Consider the following 24,694-nt stretch of genomic DNA (forward strand, 5'->3'; position numbering starts at 1 on the left):
AGAAAATATTTGGAAACCACATATGCGACCAAAGACCTATGCCTAAAGAACTCTCAAAATTTAACATTAGAAAAACAAACAATCCAACAAGAAAATGGCATCAGATATGAAGAAACAGTTTGCCAAAGATAAAATATGGATGACAAACATATGAAAATATGTGCAACATCATTAGCTATTAGGGAAATGTAAATTAAAAAGCATGATTAAAGGGAAAAAAAAAAAACCATGATGAAACATTCCTATCAGAACAGCTAAAGTAAAAAATAACTATCAAGTGTTCATGAGAATAAGGAAAACATTACCACCTCACAACCTGCTAATGGGAATACAAAATGGTACAGCCACTCTGGAAAATAATTTGGCCATTTCTTTTTAAAAAACATTTACTGTAGAAAAAGCAAGAGAATTTCAGAAAAACATCTACTTCTGCTTCATTTATTACACTGAGGCCTTTGACTGTGTAGATCACAACAAACTGTGGAAAATTCTTTAAGAGATGGGAATACCAGACCACCTTACCTGCCTCCTGAGAAATCTATATGCAGATCAAGAACAGTTAGAACCAGACATGGAACAACAGACTGGTTCCAAATAGGAAAAGGAGTACGTCAATGCTGTATACTGTCACCCTGTTTATTTAACTTATATGAAGAGTACATCATGTGAAATGCCAGGCTGGATTAAGCACAAGCTGGAATCAAGATTTCCAGGAGAAATATCAATAACCTCAGATAACAGATGACACCACCGTTATGGCAGAAAGTGAAGAGGAACTGAAGAGCCTCTTGATGAAAGTGAAAGAGGAGAGTGAAAAAGTTGGCTTAAAACTCAACATTCAAAAAACTAGGATCATGGCATCTGGTCCCATCACTTCATGGCAAACAGATGGGGAAACAATAGAAACAGTGACAAACTTTATTTTCTTGGGCTCCAAAATCACTGCAGATGGTGACTGCAGCCATGAAATTAAAAGACACTTGCTCCTTGGAAGAAAAGTTATCACCAACCTAGACAGCATATTAAAAAGCAGAGACATTACTTTGTCAACAAAGGTCTGTCTAGTCTAAGTTATGGTTTTTCCAGTGGTCATGTATGGATATGAGAATTGGACTATAAAGAAAGCTGAGCACCAAAGAACTGATGCTTTTGAACTATGGTGTTGGAGAAGACTTTTGAGAGTCCCTTGGTTTGCAAGGAGATCAAACCAGTCAATCCTAAAGGAAATCAGTCCTGAATATTCATTGGAAGGACTGATGCTGAAGCTGAAACTCCAATACTTGTGAAGAACTGACTCATTTGAAAAGACCCTGATGCTGGGAAAGACTGAAGGCAGGAGGAGACGGGGATGACAGAGGATACGACATTTGGATGGCATCACCAAGTCAATGGACATGAGTGTGAGCAAGCTCTGGGAGTTAGTGATGGACAGGGAGGCCTGGTGTGCCCATTGGGTTGAAAAGAGTCAGACACGACTGACTGACTGAACTGAACTGAAACATATACTTACCATTCAACCCAGTAGCAATAATACTCCTGGGTATTTATCCCAGTGAAATTAAAATTGCATAAAAGCTGGTACACAATTGTTCATAACAGCTTTATTTATGATAACCAAAAAAAACCTAGAAATAATCAAAATATTCCTAATGAGTAAATAGCTATACAAACTATGGTACATAAATACCAGGGAATAGGATGACTCAGTAATAAAAAAGGAACAAACTGCTATACGCAACAACTTGGAGGATCAAGAAAGTTAAGACAACTGAAAAAATCAAATTCCCCAAAGTCAAAACCTGTATGATTCCATCAAAATGGCAAAACCATAGAGATGGAGAACAGATTAGTGGTTGCCAGGGCTTAGAGATGGTAGGGGTATGAGGGGGGTTGCATGTGCAGTGGTTGTGGGGAGCTGGGTGTAATTTATAAAAGAAAAGCATGATGGAGAACTTTGTGGTGATGAAATAGTTCTATATCTTGATAGGAGTGGTGATTACATAAATCTGCAAACGTACTAAAATGGTACAAAATTATACACATATTGTACCAAGTCAAATTCCTGGGTTTGATACTGTACTCTAATTATTTACATTGGGATAAAACTGGGTATGGAGTACAAGGGTATTTCTCTGTACTACCTTTGCAACTTCACGTTGCAATGTATAATTATTCAAAAACAAAATGTAAAAACACAACTATTAGATGATACGCAATAAATGATTTCTTGGGGGAACAGACACCCATCTATTAAATGTGTGACTTGAAGAAAATCAGTCCGTTTGCTCTGTAATTTTTTTTTTTTGGTTTTGAAGAGAAATAGGTTTTAAAAACACTGCTGGTGTTTACAGTCAAGAAATTATTTCAGTATACTATTGGCCTAATATAAAAGCAGACTGCTTTGCTTATGAAAAGGTATTAAACAGTTAAAATATTTAAAATGTATCTAAATTTGACTGTATATTGTCTTCCTTCAGAGATTAAATTGATTCCCTAATTAACAGTGAGTACATCTAAATACTTATAAACCTAATTCTAAGAAATACATCTCTTCAAGCTACTTCATACACTAAGATTTCATTTTTTATATGTAAAACATTTGCAATACCAACAAAAGGGAAGTAAAATGAACTTGAAATAATTCCTCAAAAACAAAGATTATATAGTTCTGCATGTTTAAGATATTTCAATACAGCAAAAAACATACAAATACACACATCCTTCAACTAGCCAATGTTTTAATACACAATATTAACTACTTTATAAAAAGTGCTTTCATGATCTGTTACCACCTGAAATAATACATCATACAATTTTCAAATGTGTGTTCTTTGACTTCTAACCTCTGCTCTTCTTTAGAATTACCTGTGAGGGGGAGAAAATGAAGATTTACATTATACCTAGGGCAAATAAAACACAATTACTCAACAAAAAGTTTAACAGTCCTATGTGTATAATATGCAAGTCTCTGAATCCATAAAAACCCAATTTGGAATGTGATTAGGGAATCTTTTGCCTTATAAATTGTCTTAGACTTCTCTAAAATAGTCTAATTCTCTCTGAGAATATGAAACATGCCTAGATTCTCAAAATCTAGTTTTATAATAGTCACTTCTAGATGTGAATTTCTTCAATTGTGCCAAAAGTGTCCAGATTAATGGCTCCCAACTTGAGGTTTATAGAAAATTTAGTAATTAAGGGAGTTAAGATATGTTCTAAAACTTGAAAATCCTATTATAAACCAGGAATGTAACAACCATAAAGCAATACAAATTCATCCAAACACCAAATTTCCTCTATTTAGGGTGGAATTATATCAGAGACCAAGGCCAGTCATCTCAAGCTGAAAAGCTTGTTACGTAGATAATTTTCACAACACGAAGCCCAGAAGAAAAAGTAAACAAAATGAAATCTTAAGTTGTAAAGGACAAAGAACATTAGAGACCAGAATATATATATACAAAAAAAATTCTTTTAAAGAACTTACCTTCTTTTAGGTAAGCCTACTTATAATTCACTAATAAAAGCAAACCAATCCTAAATTTAAGATACACACATAGACTCCTCATGTTCTTAAGCCTTGCTTTACCTGCAGAAAACACTTACATTGACTTTAACAGTCCAGAAACTAGTGGAAATGTTTATAATTGTAAGAGAATTTAAAGCCCCTTAAAAAATGCCAGGGCATGCCATTTCTAGACTCTCACGTAAGTCAGCAAGTAGATTTATACCCTAGGCCAGTACTTCTCTGTTCTACAAGACGTAGACTGCAAAATAAAATACTATGTACTCAAATTCATTTACAAAATTCTAAGTATATTATACACCCAAATTTACAAAAAGGTAAGTTAAACAGAGGTCAACAAATTACTGGTGTATTTCTCATAACTTTTGATAACTAAATATATAACTATATATTATAACTATAACTATATATAAGGTAACTTCTCATAACTTTACATAACTATAGTTATATAAAAATGTTTACATTGTGGGGAGCTGGATAAAAGGTACAGTGGAAATAGTATAGTATTTTTGTACCTCTCATGGGTCTATAATTAGTTCAAAACGTTTAAATGTTAAATAAAAAATACTTATAAAGAGGTAAACTATAAAAAATAAGTCTCTCTCTCACATCATCCCCCAGTGAACCATGTGCCAATTTCTTGCATATTCTTACAGAAATGAGCTCTCTATACATAACGTTGTAACTATTCAGGGTGGTATAATATAATAGGTTATATCAACTTATTTGACCCCGAAGCCTTTCCTGTTGGGGCATCTATTAACATCGAGTGAAAATAATCTTGGGAACATTTAAGTGAAAATAATCTTGGGGATGTATATGGAAAAAAATTCTGCCTTAAGTTATCACACTCTATATTATATAGAAGTATCACTAAGAAGCAATCTTCTCTGCTTATGTAAGCAATTTGATTTAGAAGTCACTCAACTCAAAATAAATTTAGAAAAATTATTAGGTAAACTTAAAATGGTCAAGAAGAAAAGTTTTCATAAATTTTAAGGTAATAATGTTACTACAAATCACACAGATTAGCAGTCAAACATTCGTTTTCCTCTAAAGCAATAAAGCAATGGCCATGAATCTTTCCACCAGAAATCCATACTATACATAATAAAGAAAATCTAACTCTGTAATTAAAACTCATGAAAAGCTAAGCATCAACTCAGTCAAGGAAACTGAATAAGGAATCTAAATCAGGCAGAGGTGACGAACTAGGTGGTATTCTAAGGTAACTGTGCTCAAGAAAAGAATTTCAGATCTCACCTTTGCTGCAGCCAGTACATGCTCCTTTTTAATGACTCCACACTTACTCCCACAAGCATTTATCCGTGACTCTTCTGCTAATCGATGAACAAAGAGTAAACAGTTCAGATGCACCTGTAAAAGAGAAAATTCAAAACAATTTTTAAACTCAAACACTGATATTTTGAAATAATGACTTTTAAAAAGAAGACCCCAATTTTAATGCTGCACTATTTACTACTGTGATTCAATCACTTAACTTTTATTTAAGGTAACACAGAATTCAGTTTAATATAGGTCCATCTTAAAATTTCATAAAAAAAAGACTTAGTTACTACAATACAGGAAACAAGGACGTGTAAAGCTGACCAAAGGCCATAGACAATATTATTACTCTAAAGGATCATTGTATCAAAACTTAGGTAGGACTCTAATAAGAACAAATATTTCTGTTTTCCATTCCAACTAAAGTTAAGTTTCCAATGTAATTTAAAATCCCCCCTAAGAAAAACATATCAACTACTGTATTTAAGGCTAATCATCTCTCATTCTACAATCCAAGGTATAAAATTTTTTAAGAAGATATTTAGTTTAAAATGTCTAATAAAAAAAATTTAATAATTGAAATTTTAAAAGTTTATTCAATTGAAAAGAGTAGATACAAAGGTCAAGTTACTTGTCATACAACAACATGAGAATAATCATATCTACTATTAATAATTTTTAAATTTCTTTTAAAATAGCCTTAAACTAGATAAAATAAGCAGAGAGTACAAAATTCAAAACTGCACAAGTAACTAGAGTTATATATTAGCATTGTGGGAAGCTGCAGAAAACGAATGGCAATTCTGTACTATTTTTGCCACTTCTTGTGAACCTACAGTTATCTCAAAATTAACATATAAAGCAAAAAATCTATAAAGATAAACCAACAAAAGTAAACCTCTCTTCAACATCATTCCGTAGTCAACTCTGATTGCCAGTTTCTTGCATACTCTTACAGCAACAACTTCTACATATATGTAAAAAATATATATGTATCATAAGATACGTGTATATACATATGTATCTTTATTTAACCCCACTATTTGAATGTGTACATTTTGCTAAATATATTACTCAAAGTTCACACTAGTCAATCAAAAAGTGCTACTCATTCTATATGCATATACCTTGAAAACAGTTAAGTGAATGAAGTCGCACAGTCGTGTCCGATTCTTTGTGACCCCGTGGACTGTAGCCCACCAGGCTCTGCCGTCCATGGGATTCTCCAGGCAAGAATACTGGAGTGGGTTGCCATTTCCTTCTCCAGGGGATCTTCCCAACCCAGGGATCGAACCCAGGTCTCCCGCATTGCAGGCAGACGCTTTAACCGCTGAGCTACCAGGGAAGACCCGAAAACAGTTAAAGTAGAGCACAAAACCCAATTAAGTGAGAATGTATCCTAAAAATTCCCACCAAATAAAATATGTCTCATCTCTTAAAAAAAAAAAAAAAAGCAAGACTAAAGTGAGCTGCTGTCCTATTTCAATTCTCCACTAGTATTGAGTCTAGTGCTCTTGTATTTAAGTTATTGGTAATACTCCATCCTTTGTTTCTGCCAGGTGCCTGAAGGCACTACCAATTCAGGTTCAATTAAACAGTATCTTTAACATATAACTTCTTTGGTCATTTACTTAAAGGTACACATTCTTTGGGCTTCCCTGGTAGCTCAGTTGGTAAAGAAATCCACCTACAATGAAGGAGGCCTGGATTCGATTTCTGGGTTGGGAAGATCCCCTGGAGAAGGGAACAGCAGCCAATGCCAATATTCTTGCCTGGAGAATTCCATGAACAGATGAGCCTGGCGGGCTATGGTCCATGGCATCGCAAAGAGTCAGACAAAACTGGGCAACTAACACTTTCTTCCACTTTTACACATTCTTTGTAGTGAGATCAATTAATACACAACACTTAACTCTTCCCCCACAATTCACTAAATGCTAAATAACTAAGTAATGTGGTCCTTTCAATTATTACTTATTATTATTATACAGCAGAAATCTTTAGTGTATTGTTATGTTTAGGAATGTTTTAGTGATAACTGGGGAAAGTAGAGTAGTAGGGGATTTAAACTGAACATGATAGAGAACCTTTGGAAGGAGATATTCTTTTGGTCTTCTTTATCGTAAGAACTCTGAGGTAAATCACCCAATTGATTCTTTACACTATACCATGTCATTCAAAATATGTTTAAACTTCCTATGATATACCATTTCCTTTTGCAACAAAAACATTCCATAATATGGCACAGTTTCCTCCATTAATCTTCATTCTCTACTTCTAAACCTAAATAGCTTCCAGATACCCTCAGGATAAACTCCAAATTCCTTAATACTAAACCTCATTTGACTAGGTTTTTACAATTCCATCTCACGTTTTCCAGCTTCTAGTTCTATGCTAGGCCTTCTGAATTTCTTTCAGTATTCAAATACAATTTTGCCTACTGCCACGCTACTGGTTTATACTGAAAAGACAAGTCCTCCCAATACATAAGGTTAGATGGATCTATGGTACCCTGAACTTCTTATAACTGTACATACACATACATTAGGCAGCAATTTCTCACCTCTCTTCTTCAATGTAAGGGCAAAACCATGTCTACCTTCCCAGACATTGTATCCCAGTGAACTTTAGCCTGTGGCCCAATATGCAGTTAAGCAGTCAATAATTATCACTACATGAGCAAAAAAGCCATCCATATCTCCCCAAATTAGGCAAAACAAAATTTTTAGGCAATCCCAAATAAACCACATTCTGTTTTGAGACTTGAGTCCTTTACTCTTCATGGGCATGAAATATAGACACTGAATTAATACTACTTTTTTTTTAACATCAGAATTTTTTTTTTTAAACAACCTATTTCTCTGTCATAAAACAGTTAACTGGTGCCACTCAAGTGCACTAAAGTTTAAATTAAAATGGTCAGAAAAAAGCAAATTTTAAGGTTTCAGGTAGACAGTCAACTTTGGAAAAGGTAAGCCATTCCATTAAAAACTTACTTTGGGAAAATTTAAAAATTAGCTTCCTTGAAAGGTAAGCCAAAAGATAATTTACAAAGAAATATCCATCTGACTAAAAGACTTGGCCAATATGACTTCCGACCCACTTTCTCGTAGCACTTTTTTGAGTTTTACATAAACCATAAGTACTCAGATATTTGCACAGTATCCCTTAGCGATAAATCTAAAAACTAACTCAGCCACAAGAAAGCTGAACAATCTGAGATTAACATATGCTCCCCAGTACTGGCCCAGGAGAGAGGGTATGGGGAGGGAGGAGGGAGGAGGGTTCAGGATGGGGAACACAGGTATACCTGTGGCGGATTCATTTCGATATTTGGCAAAACTAATACAATATTGTAAAGTTTAAAAATAAAATAAAACAACAACAAAAAGCCAGTGCAGGAGAACTATAACATAACACAAGGAAGTTATGAATAAAATGTTAGAAATACCAATCCACATACAGTTACATCACTCTCAAATTGTACACTCAGAATGTTCAAGGAATAAACACAAGGAATACAAAAAGTTCCCAATTCAAAGTTCCCAGTCAGACGGGAGAACAAAACCCATAAGAAACTAAAGACAAATGTGTGACAGTAGATGATAATGGAAGATAAGATAGACCGTTTCTAAGATGATGAAGACTTCACTGAGTAAGAGGCATTTGAACTCAATTTTGAAAGAACTGGTGTTTGCCAAGCAGAGTGGAATGAGGACATCTTCACGCAGAAGCATCATCTTACGCAAAGACAGCAGAGAAGATTAGTTTTGTGTTAAGACAATGGGAGACACAAAAGGAGATATGCATGGTTCCTTCTCCTCAAGAAGCTGTGTACCACACTGGGAGACAACACTGACACACAAAACTCTTAAGAGAACACTGACACACAAAACTCTTAAGAGAACACTGTCAGGGTCCCAGTAGCTAAGCTGTATGATATAAACGCTATGGCTATCAAAATTTAGAGAAAAAGAAATAAAAACAGATTGCCTCAATTGTAGAGAAGTTTATGGATGATGTGGGACACCTGCTGGGTAAGATTATTAAGTGCCAATGGTAAGCAGAAAACCCTAAGTAAAGAAACCAGAGTGATGCACGACATACGTAAGACTGTGAAGGAGAAATAACAAAAGCCAAAGATAAGCATACAATCTAGGGACAGACAGTGGCCAAAAGAACTTCCTTTCCCCTACCACTGCAAATGCTTAGAATTTCACCTCCCATCCTTTCCTGTACCACCTGGATCTGACTCCACAACAAAGCCCACCTGTCCATGGGTCACTTTGGGGCAGGCAAGTGTGAATGTGGGAGGAATCTGACTACTTGAGAAATTTCTGGCCAAAAATTTGCACCAACTTGTAATCTCCTTCCCCTCCATTTAGAACCCCAACACCAGTGGCAACTTCACAATTAATAACTTAAAATTCTTTTGAAAATCAATTTCACTTTCATACAGCTCACTTGTGTCACCTTAATCACTACCTTCGGGGAAGGAAGGTAATAAAACAGTATGTATTGTCTTTTCATACAGAGTCTAAGCAAGGAACCAAAAAGAAGGACAGGAGATATTAGAAAGGCCACTTTTATAAAAAACAAAATTTAAAAAGTAGTTCTGGCTTCAGAGAAAGGAAAAGTGAGGACAATTCTGTAGTAATCTAGCAAAAATAGAGATCCTAAAATCACAGGCGGCAGTAGAGAACTAGCAGAGGCTACAGAGAAAAGAGACGGGGAGGTGAGCGAGAAAAAAAAACAACGTAGCTTAGGAACAGATTATTGCATTCCAAAGACACTCTCCATGTCATATATCCCTATTATCCACAATTCATTATCCTTGATCTTCTGGAAATTAGGTGCCCACCTGTAGTGGTTCCTTTACTCCAAGAGCTCTTATAACAAACCACAGGAGGTGCCTCCTACGGTACAAACCCAGGGCAAGTGTTCATTCTGTTAGAGGGATAATATATTCCAGGCATTCAACATAAAAGCCCTCAATTTATTTCAAAACAGAAATATTAGAGTGGTTTGAATGTGAGCATTTTTTATTAGGTGAGCATTATGCAGTAGTTACTACGAGTCAGGTAAAATTTTAACGGTTGGCTTGAAAACTAAACTAATAGGTGTTCTCCCTGTCTAGGAAAACGAATTCACACTTGGGAGCACACTACTTACAAGCTTTTGGATCAGTGTTCTTTAGTAAGTAAACTGAAGCGGAAGAAACGGCAATGTATTTAATAAGGTAAAGAGAAGGCGAAGGAAAGAAGACCAGGAGAAATGCACTTTTGAAAAGCATGTCAGAAATGCCTTTTACAGTTTAACTACTATGAAAGTAACCCACCCTGAATTTCAAAATCTATTTTTAAAAAACTCTATCTTCGAACCTTCACAAATTTCACTAAGCGCAGTATAAGTACCAGACTGTGCCCCTGAAGAGTGATATTTAAAAACTAAAAGCAGTTAGTTTATTCCTTAAACTTAAGCTAAAAGGCTTCCGTTTAAAAAAAAAAAAAAAAGTCAGGATATCTACATTTCAGCGGGCCCCAAAACAACTTAGCGTCGGGAATACTAACAGGCCCAGGTTTTGCTGTGAATGCCTCAAACCTAGGCCTCAAAAGAGCTAGATTGGCTGTTACTATTCAGTCGCTAAATCATGTTCGACCCCATGAACTGCAGCACACCAGGCTTCCCTGTCCTTCCTTATTCTCCCTGAGTTTGCTCCAGCTCATGTTTATTGAGTCAGTGATGCCAGCCAACCATCTCATCTTCTGTTGCCCTCTTCTCCTCTTGCCCTCAGTCTTTCCCAGCATCAGAGTCTTTACCAATGAGTGGACTCTTCGCATCGTGGTGTCAAAGTATTGGAGCTTTAGCAGACTGGCTGGAGGGGCGGCGAAATACAGGCTGGGGGGTTTATTTCCCCGATCTATCCCCGCCCCACTGCCAGTCTATGAAGGGACAAAATCTCACCAGTAGGTCGCTACTCGTCTCCAAACGAAGGTGAGGCTTCTGTCGTTTGAAAATGCGCTTTAGAAAGCCGCGAGGAGCCTTGCGCCTTATCATCTTCCTCTGCGAGACCGTGGTGGAGAGCGCCATTCTCACCCTCGAGTTTTGGCAGCAGCCGCCTCAACTTCCTGGGTCTTCCCTGCGCAGCACTGAAGCTCACGCCAGCGAGTACACCAAGAACCCCGACTCAGACGCTCCCACAGGCCCCGAGACCCCGGCCGGAACGTTTGAATCTGCCGCCACAGAGCGCACCCGGCGCCCGGTAGTGACGTTAGGGGCGCGCAAACCCGCCCCTTGGCGCCCGGATGTTGGTGGAACACACCCTTGGTGGGCGTTCCATGACGTCACAGACGGGGAGGGTTGCGGGTTTCACCTTAAGTAGCTGTTGGAAGCGATTTCTCCGGTGTGCCATAAAGATGTTGGAAATTTGTGGAAAATGCTGGTATGCTAAGGCAGTCACGCTTACTGTCCCAGCTTTCACTCTCTACTGAGCCTAAGACCAATGAACGAAAAAGTAGATGAATAGAAGAAGTTTGTCATGTTTTATCAGGCTTCTTAAAGAACCAATGCCTTCTTAACAGGGCTTGATTTTCTAATATTAGCAGCTACTATTTTTCACTTTTACATAATTTTATCTGGGTCTTACCTGAAGTCTTTTCATGAGTCAAGCTTTTGTTTACAAATGCTGCTGTCTTTAATTTTAAGCCCTCTCTGCTTAACCTTGCGATAACTTATGGCGTAGTTTAAATGCTACCTCTTTGAAATCTTTATTTGCAAGCCGTTAACTCTTCCATTTTCCGTGCCACCCCTATAAGTTCTCAGACTTCATCCCACAGCACCTGAAGCACCATCCACTGGTTTCTTGGTTTACTAGATCTGGATATGCCTGCGCTTAGTCTCTTCAGTCCTGTCTGACTATTTAGGACCCTGTGGACTGTAGCCCACCAGGTTACTCTGTCCGTGGGATTCTCTAGGCAAGAATACTGAAATAGGTTGCCCTGCCCTCCTCCAGGGTATCTTCCCCACCCAGGGATCTAACAGGTCTATTGCTTCTCCTGCAACGGCAGGCTGTTTCTTTACCACTCGCACCACCTCAGTCAGTCAGTCAGTTCAGTCGCTTAGTCGTCTCTGACTCTTTGCGACCCCATGAATCGCAGCATGCCAGGCCTCCCTGTCCATCACCAACTTCCGGAGTTCACTCAGGCTCACGTCCATCCAGTCAGTGATGCCATCCAGCCATCTCATCCTCTGTCGTCCCCTTCTCCTCTTGCCCCCAATCCCTCCCAGCATCAGAGTCTTTTCCAAGGAGTCAACTCATCAAGTACTGGAGTTTCAGCTTTAGCATCATTCCTTCCAAAGAAATCCCAGGGCTGATCTCCTTCAGAATGGACTGGTTGGACCTCCTTGCAGTCCAAGGGACTCTCAAGAGTCTTCTCCAACACCACAGTACAAAAGCATCAATTCTCACACCACCTAGGAAGTCCCAATAGGTCTGGATGAGACTTTAGAATTTGTATTTCTTTCAAGTACTTAAGCTGTGTTGGCACTGCTAGTCTGACCACTCTGATATCCCTATGATTTATTTTAATTACCTCTGTTACTGGGCTTCCCTGGTGGCTCAGCTGGTAAAGAATCCATCTGAAATGCAGGAGATGCAGGTTTGCTCCCTAGGTCGGAAATATCCCATGGAGAAGAGAATGGCTGCCTGCTCCAGTATTCTTGCCTGGAGAATCTCATGGGCACCCAGGCAGGATACAGTTCAGAGGGTCCCAAAGAGTTGGACACGACTGCTGTGGTAGTTTTTGTACTTTCAGTATCCACATGGATGATCTATCTGGCCTCCCATTTTCAAGCTCTCGCTCTGCCAATAGTCTTATCTTTCACCCTATGAGCCATTTACACCTGTGTTCATACACTAGGCCTTGTCATTGCTAATATCTTTCCATAGTCTCAGTTCAGTTGCATTACTCTTCAACCTTCTCTCCTGAACTCACTCCCTCTGTTATCGCCACTTCAACAGTTCTTTCATGCCACTGGGATCTCTGTCCTCTCTGTCTCTACTATGCCCTTAACCTTAATCGATATATTTATCCTCCTTTCTGTAGTCTGTTGTACATCATCATAATATTGCCTTGCATTTCTCCTTAACTCTCTTCGTGCTCTTTTTTTCCCTCATACCACTTGACAAAAACCTAGCTCTGCTTAAATTAAAAATCTCAATCCATTCTGTTTGCATCTGTGCATTGACATTGGGTGATACCTTCTGCTTTTAAAGCTTTACATATTTAAAAGAATATTTGAATAGAATATGATGGTAATGATTGTATTTATCCCTGTAATGAAGAATGTCCTTACACATTATCTTATTTGATTTAACAAAATTATAACATTAGTAAGGCTCAAATGGGTGTTATTGTTTCTATTTGACATGACATTAAATAGAGAGTTTAAGTGGCTCTAAGTAAAAGAGTTTATGTGGAAATTTTAAGACATTACTCCTTTTCAACTTTCCATGTTATACTGTCTAAGTGTAAAGGAAGCATCTAAATTCTGCATATTGCTTTTCTAAACTAAAGTTTTTAATTTTTTTTATAGATTTCACCTTCATTTAGTAGAGTCACAGAGTAAAATATTAGGAAATTTCATCATAATTTAAATGTTCAAAATGGCCTCCCTTTTTTCTGGTTTTTCAATAATTTAAGTTCCTTTGATCTAAAGAGTAAAAATCACAAGGCAGCTATTGAAACCCTAACCACACAACTAGACTCTTCTCCCTAAACTAGACATGCTTTGAGTGATGACAGCCCTTGACTCCAAATCAAGGGAAAGTAAAGGAACTCTAGATAGGAAGGACAAGATCTGGACAGGATCTTGACACCAGCAACATAAATACATCCCTTTCTTTATCCAAACTTTTTTCTTCTAAAGTAAATTTTGCCTTCATTTGAAAAGGGCAAGGCCCCTTTGATACTGCTGTTTACTTTGAGAAGACAAAAATAAAATGTATTCACAGAATACATTTATTATTGAAGGATTTTACCCACTCTCATGTTATTCTAAGGAGTTGCTGTAAATGAGAAACAATTAAGCTATTGAGAATTTTTGTCTTTTCTTGATGACATTTCTTGATGTCTGCTAAGATTCTCTTTAAAACAGTGATGAGTTTGTTTTTCAAAATCTGTTCTAAGGAGATTACCCTAAATATAAGATACATTTTATCCAGAGAGGTTTTTTTTTGAAAGTTTTTAAAACGTGTCTAATGTGTAAATTTGGGTACATGCATTCAGTTAACAATTACTATGGCCAGGTTAAAAATGACATTTATGAAAGTTATTAATAGCCTGGAAGAAAGTCCAAATTTGTGCCAAATGGGAGAAAAATACCTGTACACCAAACTAAATATAATATGATCCCAAGAATATTGAATGCATGTGCACATACACAACACTGGGAGCAAACATACCTAAATATGAACAGTTTTTAGGTACTAGGAATATGGATACTTTTGTTTTACTATTTTAATGTTATCCAATATTCTGTAATAAACATACCTAAAGAAGTAATAAGATGTTTCATATTTTAGGTAACTGATGTTTGTATATGGTTTGTTTCTGAAAGAGATGGGAATACCAGACCACCTGACCTGCCTCTTGAGAAACCTATATGCAGGTCAGGAAGCAATACTTAGAACTGGACATGGAACAACAGACTGATTCCAAATAGGAAAAGGAGTACATCAAGGCTGTATATTGTCACCCTGCTTATTTAACTTATATGCAGGGTACATCATGAGAAACGCTGAGCTGGAAGAAGCACAAGCTGGAATCAAGACTGCCGGGAGAAATATCAATAACCTCAGATATGCAGATGACAGCACCCTTATGGCAGAAAATGAAGAGGAACTCAAAAGCCTCTTGATGAAAGTGAAAGAGGAGAGTGAAAAAGTTGGCTTAAAGCTCAACATTCAGAAAACGAAGATCATGGCATCTGGTCCCATCACTTCATGAGAAATAGATGGGGAAACAGTGGAAACAGTGTCAGACTTTATTTTGGGGGGCTCCAAAATCACTGCAGATGGTGATTGCAGCCATGAAATTAAAAGACACTTATTCCTTGGAAGGAAAATTATGACCAACCTAGATAGCATATTGAAAAGCAGAGACATTACTTTGCCAACAAAGGTCCGTCTAGTCAAGGCTATGGTTTTTCCTGTGGTCATGTATGGATGTGAAAGTTGGACTGTGAAGAAAGCTGAGTGCCAAAGAATCGATGCTTTTGAACTGTGGTGTTGGAGAAGACTCTTGAGAGTCCCTTGGACTGCAAGGAGATCCAACCAGTCCATTCTAAAGGAGATCAGTCCTGGGTGTTCATTGGAAGGACTGATGCTGAAGCTGAAACTCCAATACTTTGGCCACCTGATACGAAGAGTTGACTCATTGGAAAAGAGCCTGATGCTGGGAGGGATTGGGGGCAGGAGGAGAAGGGGATGACAGAAGATGAGATGGCTGGATGGCATCACTGACTCGATGGACATGAGTTTGAGTGAACTCCAGGAGCTGGTGATGGACAGGGAGGCCTGGCGTGCTGTGATTCATGGGGTCACAGAGTCGGACATGACTGAGCAACTGAACTGAACTGATGGTTTATTTACTGAATAAATTTCATTAAAATACTTCTATAAGAAGATTACTTACATTAGAAAAAGCTAAAAATTGACAATACTTTCTGATATATGACAAAATCCTGGAAAATAATTTGACTTGCTTTTCATGTTTTTCAGTCCCTCAGTCATGTCCTATTCTTTGCAACCCCATGGACTGCAGCTCGCAGGCTTCCCTGTCCTTCACCATCTCCCGGGGCTTGGTCAACTTCATGTCCATTGAGTCAGTGATGCCATCCAACCATCTCATCCTCTGTCCTTCCCTTCTCTTCCCCTGCCCTCAATATTTCCCAGCATTAAGGTCTTTTCTAATGAATCAGCTCTTCGCATCAGGTGGCCAAAGTATTGAAGCTTCAGCATCCGTCCTTCCAATGAACATTTAGGATTAATTTACTTCAGGATTCCTTTTCATAAGTTGTACTAATGCATACATATGGAAAATATTACTAGGTAATGTATTCCTGTGAACTAACATTTTTGGATCATTTTAAATTAAATGAGTGATTTAAAAGATTATTTCTGTCTTGTGCTTTTGTGCTCATCAGCAAAATGTTACAAAATTGTTAATTGTAATTAACACTGTTTAGGTAGAATCTTGGGCTTCCCTGGTGGCTCAGACTATAAATAATCTGCCTGAAATATAGGATGACCAGAGTTCAATCCCTGGGTCAGGAAGTTACCTTGGAGAAGGGAATGGCAACTGATTCCAGTATTCCTGTCTGGAGAATCCCATGAACAGAGGGGCTTGATGGGCTACAGTCCATGGTGTTGTAGAGTTGGAAATGACTGAGCAGAAACTTTCATGCTTTTCACAGGTAGAATCTCATAGTTTGTGAAAGGTTTTGACACATTGTGCTGTTTAGTCCTTAAAATATCATGTTGATTATAATGGTTAAAATACAAATTTTAGTCTGCCACATGAAGCACAGTTGCCAAAAATTTCTACTTTAAAACCCCTGTTATGGCTTCCATTCATCATTTGTGAGATACAGAAGTTCACAAAATTTTGGAATGTGCACTATTTCAGTTTTTCATCAGTCCAGTGGTTTGTAAGACTGATTGCTCCAGGAGCTTTAGAAATGTTCACCTTACTTGTGAGGCCTCTTAAATAATATTTATATTTCAAATGTTTAGCTCTCATAAGTACATCTCCTCTTCCCATCACTGGTTATGTCATTTTTCAGATTGCATATGGAGTGGTTACAGGGACACAAATTTATTTTCCAGTATTGATAAAAAGATATTGGCTTCGAAACCAATTCTTCTTATGAGTGCCAGACACCTTAGACTTCTTGATGTGTTTTCCATGATAAAAGATGCCTTTGAAGTAAGACACAATAATTAAAAAGAAATGGATATTGTTATGAAATACAAAGTGGAAATAAAATCATAAGCTAGAGTAAAATCAACATTACTAACAATAACTTTTTTGTAACATTGTATTGTTGGTTGGTACACTAAGATGAATAACTTTTGCTGCTGCTGCTAAGTTGCTTCAATTGTGTCTGACTCTGTGTGACCCCATAGATGGCAGCCCACCAGGTTCCCCCATCCCTGGGATTCTCCAGGCAAGAACACTGGAGTGGGTTGCCATTTCCTTCTCCAATGCATGAAAGTGAAAAGTCAAAGTGAAGTCATTCAGTCGTGTCCGACTCTTAGCGACCCCATGGACTGCAGCCCACCAGGCTCCTCCATCCATGGGATTTTCCAGGCAAGAGTACTGGAGTGGGGTGCCATTGCCTTCTCTGTGAATAACTGTTAGTAGAATATTATTTGGAACAGGATAGGACAAAAGAAAGTGAAAGTCGCTAAGTCGTGTCCTACTCCTTCTGGCCAGAATACTGGAGTGTGTAGCCTTTCCCTTCTCCAGGGGATCTTCCCAACCCAGGGATCAAACCCAAGTTTCCCATATTGCAGGCAGATTCTTTACCAGCTGAGCCACCAGGAAAGCCCAAGAATATTGGAGTGGACAGCCTATCCCTTCTCCAGCAGGTCTTCCCAACTCAGGAACGAACCAGGGTCTTCCACATTGCAGGCGGATTCTTTACCAGCTAAGCCACACTGAAAGGTGAACTCCCCAGGTCGATAAGTGCCCAATAGGCTGCTGGAGAAGAGTGGAGAAATAATTCCAGAGAAAATGAAAAGACAGAGCCAAAGTGAAATAACACCCAGTTGTGGATATGACTGGTGATGGAAGTAAAGTCTGATGTTGTAAAGAGCAATATTGCATAGGAACCTGGAATGTTAGGTCCATGAATCAAGGTAAATCAGAAGTAGTCAAACAGGAGATGGCAAAGTGAACATCAACATTTTAGAAATCAGTGAACTAAAATGGACTCAAATGGGTGAATTTAATTCAGATGACCATTGTGTCTACTACTCTGGGCAAGAAACCCTTAAAAGAAATGGAGTAACCATCACAGTCAACAAAAAAGTCTGAAATGTAGTAGTTGGGTACAATTTCAAAATTAAGAGAATGATCTCTGTTCATTTCCAAGGCAAACCATTCAAAATCACAGTAATCCAAGTTTATGCCCCAAACAGTAATGCTTAAGATTAAAATTGAATGGTTCTATGAAGACCTACAATAGCTTCTAGAACTAACACCCCCAAAATATGTCCTTTTCATCATATGGGAGTAGAATGCAAAAGTAGGAAGTCAAGAGATATCTGGAAAGTCAAAGTGAAAGTCGCTCGGTTCTGTCCAACTCTTTGCGACCTCATGGACTATACAGTCCATGGAATTCTCCAACCAGAATACTGGAATGGGTAGCCGCTCCCTTCTCCAGGGGATCTTCCCAACCCATTGATGGAACTCATGTCTCCTGAATTGCAGGCGGATTCTTTATCAGCTGAGCCACAAGGGAAGCACAAGAATACTGGAGTGGGTAGCCTATCCCTTCTCTAGCAGATCTTCCGACCCAGGAATCGAACAGGGGTCTCCTGCCTTGCAGGTGGATTCTTTACCAACTGAGCTTTGAGAGATATCTGGAGTAACAGACAAATTTGGCCTTGGAGTACAAAATGAAGCAGGGCAAAGGCTAAGAGAGTTTTGCCAAGAGAACTCACTGGTCATAGCAAACACCCTCTTCCAATAACACAAGAGCTGACTCTACAAGTGGACATCACCAGATGGTCAATACCAAAATCAGATTCATTGTATTCTTTGCAGCCAAAGATGGAAAAGCTCTATACAGTTAGCAAAATCAAGACTGGTGGGAGCTGACTGTGGCTCAGATCATGAACTTATTGCAAAATTCAGACTTATATTGAGGAAAGTAAGGAAAAGCACTAGACCATTCAGGTATGACCTAAATCAAATTCCTTATGATTATACAGTGGAAGTGACAAATAGATTCAAGGGATTCAATCTGAAGGAGTGCCTGAAGAACTATGGATTGAGGTTCATGACATTGCACAGAAGGCAGTGATCCCCAAGAAAAAGAAATGCAAAAAGCAAAATGGTTGTCTGAGGAGGCCTTACAAATAGCTGAGAAAAGAAGAGAAGTAAAAGGTGAAGAAGAAAAGGAAAGATATACCGATTTGAATGCAGAGTTCCAAAGAATAGCAAGGAGAGATAAGAAAGCCTTTCTTAGTGATCAATGCAAAGAAATTGAGGAAAACAATAGAATAGGAAAGACTAGAGATCTCTTCAAGAAAATTAGAGATACCAAGGGAACATTTCATGTAAAGATGGACACAATAAAGACAGAAATGTTATGGACCTAACAGAAGCAGAAGATATTAAAAAGATGTGACATGAATACACAGAGGAACTATACAAAAAAGATCTTCATGACCCAGATAACCACAATGGTGTGATCACTCACTAACCTAAAGCCAGACATCCTGGAATGTGAAGTCAAGTGGGCCTTAGGAAGCATGACTATGAACACAGCTAGTGGAGGTGATGGAATGCCAGTTGAGCTATTTCAAATCCTGAAAGATGATGCTGTGAAAGTGCTGCACTCAGTATGCCAGCGAATTTGGAAAATTCAGCAGTGGCCACAGGGCTGGAAAAGGTCAGTTTCATTCCAGACCCAAGGAAAGGCAATGCTAAAGAATGCTCAAACTACCACACAATTGCACTCATCTCACACACTATTAAAGTAATGCTGAAAATTCTCGAAGCCAGGCTTCAACAGTACATGAACCATGAACTTCCACATGTTCAAGCTGGATTTAGAAAAGGCAGAGGAACCAGAGATCAAATTGCCAACATCTGTAGGATCATAGAAAAAGCAAGAGAATTCCAGAGAAAAACATCTACTTCTGCCTTACTGATTACGCCAAAGGCTTTGACTGTGTAGATCACTATAAAATGTGGAAAATTATTCAAGAGATGGGAATAGCATACCACCTTACCTGCCTCCTGAGAAATCTGTATGCATGTCAAGAAGCAACAGTTAGAACCAGACATGGAACAATAGACTGGTTCCAAATTTGGAAAGGAATACATCAAGGCTTGACACCCTGCTTATTTAACTTATATGCAGAGTACATCATTAGAAACACCAGGCTGCATGAAGCACAAGCGGGAATCAAGATTGCTAGGGGAAATATCAGTAACCTCAAATACACAGATGACACCACCCTTATAGCAGAAAGTGAAGAGGAACTGAAGAGCCTCTTGATGAAAGTGAAAGAGGAGAGTGAAAAAGTTGACTTAAAATTCAACATTCAAAAAACTAAGATCTTGGCATCTGGTCCCATCACTTCATGGCAAATAAATGGGGAAACAATGGAAACAGTTATAGACTTTATTTTGGGGGGTTCCAAAATCACTGGAGTTGTTGACTGCAGCCATAAAATTAAAAGACACTTGCTCCTTGGAAGAAAAGTTATGACCAACTTAGACAGCATATTAAAAAGCAAAGATATTACTTTGCCAATAAAGGTCAATCTAGTCAAACCTATGGTTTTTCCAGTAGTCATGTATGAATGAGAGAGTTGGACTATAAAGAGAGCAGAGCGCCAAAGAATTGATGCTTTTGAACTGTGGTGTTGGAGAAGACTCTTGAGAATCCCTTGGACTGCAAGGAGATCCAGCCAGTCTATCCTAAAGGATATCAGTCCTGAATATTCATTGGAAGGACTGATGCTGAAGCCAAAACTTCAATACTTTGGCCACCTGATGCGAAGAGCTGACTCATTGGAAAAGAACCTGATACTGGGAAAGATTGAAGGCGGGAGGAGAAGGGGATGACAGAGAATGAGATTGTTGGATGGTATCACCCACTTGATGGATATGAGTTTGAGCTAGCTCCAGGAGTTGGTGATGGACAGGAAAGTCTGTTGTGCTGCAGTCCATGGGGTTGCCAAGAGTCAGCCACGACTGAGTGACTGAACTGAACTTAGGGCAAATAAGAGAAACCCTACAGTTTAAAAATTTTGCTCAGCTGGTAAAGGACCTACCTTAGATCATCAGGGGTTTTTGTTCTTTTTTAAATTTTTCTCATTTTGTGACTCCAGGGATTTTTCAAACTGGCCAGGCTTTCAATGAATAGATTGTTAAGGATTCTGTAAGAACGCTGAATGACATCCATATCAGTTAATTCTCAAAAAAAAAAAAAAAAAGGTAATCATTTCTTGCCAGGCAAAACTTTTTGTCTTAAACCCCTAAAAAAGCTGTGATATTTATCTGGGAGAAAAAGATAAAATGAGGAAAATTTCAACATTGCTTATTACTTAGCAACTTGTATTAGAAAGTTGGAGGGGAGAGAGTATGGAGCTGTAATAAAGAAGTAATACATCTTCCTCTCCCACATCAGGATTCCCAGTCTGGATCAAGTATGATTAGCTGGAGAGAAGCTTTAAACTGTGTTTGAGTTCAAAGTTTTAAGTTTTACTCTAGACTGTATTGCAATGATGGAATAATTATGAGACTAGACTAGATTTTTTATCATCAAAACAGAGGTCTTTTAGTTTATTACCAATGAGAGACAGTAAAATCATGAACTTTCCATCTACAAAAGAGAAAAAGAACAGCTTTTGAGGTAGAAAGAGAGAAGGAATAGAGTTAGTTTCTGCTTACACTTCATCAAGTCTACCGTTTTCAATCAACTCAAGTGATTAAAAATATGATTTTGAAACGTTTTATCCTTTGCGTTTACCATGTGCCAGGAACTGCTTTGTACACCTAAGGAGCAAGTGTGAATTTAATCTTCTCTAGGATTTTAAACGGAGAAGGCAATGACACCCCACTCCAGTACTCTTGCCTGGAGAATCCCAGGGACACGGGAGCCTGGTGGGCTGCCGTCTATGGGGTCACACAGAGTCAGACACGACTGAAGTGACTTAGCAGTAGCAGTAGGATTTTTAAAATAAGTACAGTCCAGGTACAGTCCAGGTTTGATGCACGATACTGGATGCTTGGGGCTGGTGCACTGGGACGACCCAGAGGGATGGTATGGGGAGGGAGGAGGGAGGAGGGTTCAGGATGGGGAACACATTTTGATATATGGCAAAACCAATAAATATTGTAAAGTTAAATAAAATAACATTTTAAAAAATAAAATAAAAATAAGTACCATCATTATTTTCTTTTAAAGAGAAGGAAAGTGAGACCCAGAGGAAACATTCTAAAATGGACCCTTCCAGTACATGGTGAAAATGAAATTTATCAAAGAAAATAACTGGGAACAATATAAAATGTCCAGTTAAATAAATGCAGTGTCTCCACAGAGTGCCATACACTCACTTAAAATGATAATTTTAATTCCAGGTAGAAATATATAAAAATATAGCTTAACATGGAAATTGAAAAAAACAAATAAGATATTCTATTATTGGTACGTTTGTTTATATGTCTTTTGTTAAAAATAAAGCTTATTAAAATAGCTAGAAAAATCACAAAATGTGAAAGAAAAGGTGTGAATTTGTGGGTGACTTTTTTCTCCATAAATTCCTACTTGTTTCTAAAATGGTGACATTACTCCTCTATAGGAAAATAAATGTATAATAAAATGGGGAGAGGAATCTTCTTTTGAAACTTTTGAACATATCTAGTCAACATGATTTATATTTTTAAAGTTGATTTAAACTAGGTTTTACATAAGCTGACTGTTGAACAACACATGTTTGAACTACTGAAGTCCACTTATATGTGGAATTTTCCCCCCAATAAATATATACTACACAATTAGACTGACTGAATTTGCGGATATGAAACCTTCAATAGGGGTAATTTACCTACCGTGGTGACATGGATTTCTGATTGTAGTCCGTGAGGGTGCCCTTAACCCCTGCATTGCTCAAGGATTAACTGTATTATGAATCTAGCAATGGCGACAGCAAAATTGTCTTATTTTTTTTAACATGGGTGCATCCTTAAATTTGATCTTCTGTGAGCCCATCAGTGATCAAGCAAGAACAAAGGAGAAGGTGGAAATGAAACATATACCCATTTCTTTACAATCAGTATCTGAAAATCACACACACAGTTGACCCTCAGTCAGTTCAGTTCAGGTCAGTTGCTCAGTTGTGTCTGACTCTGCGACCCCATGAATCACAGCACGCCAGGCCTCCCTGTCCATCACCAACTCCTGGAGTTTACTCAAACTCATGTCCATTGAGTCGGTGATGCAATCCAAACATCTCATCCTATATTACCCCTTCTCCTCCCACCTTCAATCTTTCCCAGTATCAGGGTCTTTTCCAATGAGTTAGCTCTTTGCATCAGGTAACCAAAGTATTGGAGTTTCAGCTTCAGCATCAGTCCTTCCAATGAATATTCAGGACTGATTTCCTTTCGGATAGACTGGCTGGATCTCCTTGCAGTCCAAGGGACTCTCAAGAGTCTTCTCCAACACCACAGTTCAAAGGTATCAATTCTTCGGTGCTCAACTTTCTTATAGACCAACTCTCACATCCTCATATGCTGTGTAGGTTTGTGATAACTTTTCTTCCAAGGAGCAAGCGTTTTTTAATTTCATGGCTGCAGTCACCATCTGCAGTGATTTTGGAGCTGAAAAACATAAAGTCTGTCAGTGTTTCCATTGTTTCCCCATCTATTTGCCATGAAGTGATGGGACTGGATGTCATGATCTTCGTTTTCTGAATGTTGAGTTTTAAGCCAACTTTTTCACTCTCCTTTTCACTTTCATCACGAGGCTCTTTAGTTCTTCTTCACTTTCTGCCATAAGGGTGGTGTCATCTGCATATCTGAGGTTACTGATATTTCTCCAAGCAATCTGGATCCCAGCTTGTGCTTCTTCCAACCTAGCGTTTCTCATGATGTACTCTGCATATAAGTTAAATAAGCAGGGTGACAATATACAGCCTTGAAGTACTCTTTTCCCTATTTGGAACCAGTCTGTTGTTCCATGTCCAGTTCTAACTATGGCTTCTTGACCTGCATACAGATTTCTCAAGAGGCAGGTGAGGTCGTCTAGTATTCCCATCTCTTTCAAAATTTTCCAGAGTTTGTTGTGATCCACACAGTCAAAGGCTTTGGCATAGTCAATAAAATAGGAGTAGGTTTTTTCCGGGTATGAATCCAAACACAATTTCGTGGTTCCTACCATCTTGAAATCAGATTGATTATATTCTTTGCAGCAAAAGATGGAGAAGCTCTATACAGTAAACAAAAACAAGACCATGAGCTGACTGTGGCTCAGATCATGAACTCCTTATTGCCAAATTCAGACTGAAATTGAAAAAAAGTAGGGAAAACCACTAGACCATTCAGGTATGACCTAAATGAAATCCCTTAGGATTATACAGTGGAAGTGAGAAATAGATTTAAGGGTCTAGATCTGATAGATAAAGTGCCTGATGAACTATGGACTGAGGTTCATGACCTTGTACAGGAGACAGGGATCAAGACCATCCCCATGGAAAAGAAATGCAAAAAAGCAAAATGGCTGTCTGAGGAGGCCTTACAAATAGCTTAAAAATAGCTTACAAATTGAAAAGAAGAGACTTGAAAAGCAAAGAAGAAAAGGTGAGACCTAAGCATCTGAATTCAGAGTTCCAAAGAATAGCAAGAAGAGATAAGAAAGCCTTCCTCAGCGATCAATGCAAAAAAATAGAGGAAAACAGCAGAATGGGAAGGACTAGAGATCTCTTCAAGAAAATTAGAGATACCAAGGAAACATTTCATGAAAGATGGGCTCAATAAAGGACAGAAATGGTATGGCCCTAACAGAAGCAGAAGATATTAAGAAGAGGTGACAGGAATACACAGAAGAACTGTACAAAAAAGATATTCATGACCCAGA

The 24,694-nt window shown here is 38.3% G+C and overlaps 1 protein-coding gene across 1 annotated transcript; it reads right to left on the reverse strand.

The window, feature by feature from the left end:
- Positions 1-1,581: 1,581 nt before the first annotated feature.
- Positions 1,582-11,102, reverse strand: CENPW (centromere protein W). The gene is made up of 3 exons (XM_061427346.1): positions 10,778-11,102; positions 4,790-4,903; positions 1,582-2,865 (listed from the first exon to the last, which is right to left on the reverse strand). Exons 1-3 carry the CDS (start codon positions 10,901-10,903, stop codon positions 2,839-2,841), a joined length of 267 nt encoding a protein of 88 aa, XP_061283330.1. The 5' UTR covers positions 10,904-11,102; the 3' UTR covers positions 1,582-2,838.
- Between the last annotated feature and the right edge of the window lie 13,592 nt (positions 11,103-24,694).

This window comes from Bos javanicus, chromosome 9, assembly GCF_032452875.1.
Source record: "Bos javanicus breed banteng chromosome 9, ARS-OSU_banteng_1.0, whole genome shotgun sequence".
Classification (NCBI taxonomy): domain Eukaryota; kingdom Metazoa; phylum Chordata; class Mammalia; order Artiodactyla; family Bovidae; genus Bos; species Bos javanicus.

Excerpts from the sequence above, each read along its gene's own strand:
- CENPW (XM_061427346.1), bottom strand. The coding sequence starts at position 10,903 with ATGGCGCTCTCCACCACGGTCTCGCAGAGGAAGATGATAAGGCGCAAG. Across the intron at positions 4,904-10,777 it reads AGACGAGTAGCGACCTACTG|GTGCATCTGAACTGTTTACT; the intron begins GTGAGATTTTGT and ends TCTCTTTTACAG. Across the intron at positions 2,866-4,789 it reads ATGTACTGGCTGCAGCAAAG|GTAATTCTAAAGAAGAGCAG; the intron begins GTGAGATCTGAA and ends TCCCCCTCACAG.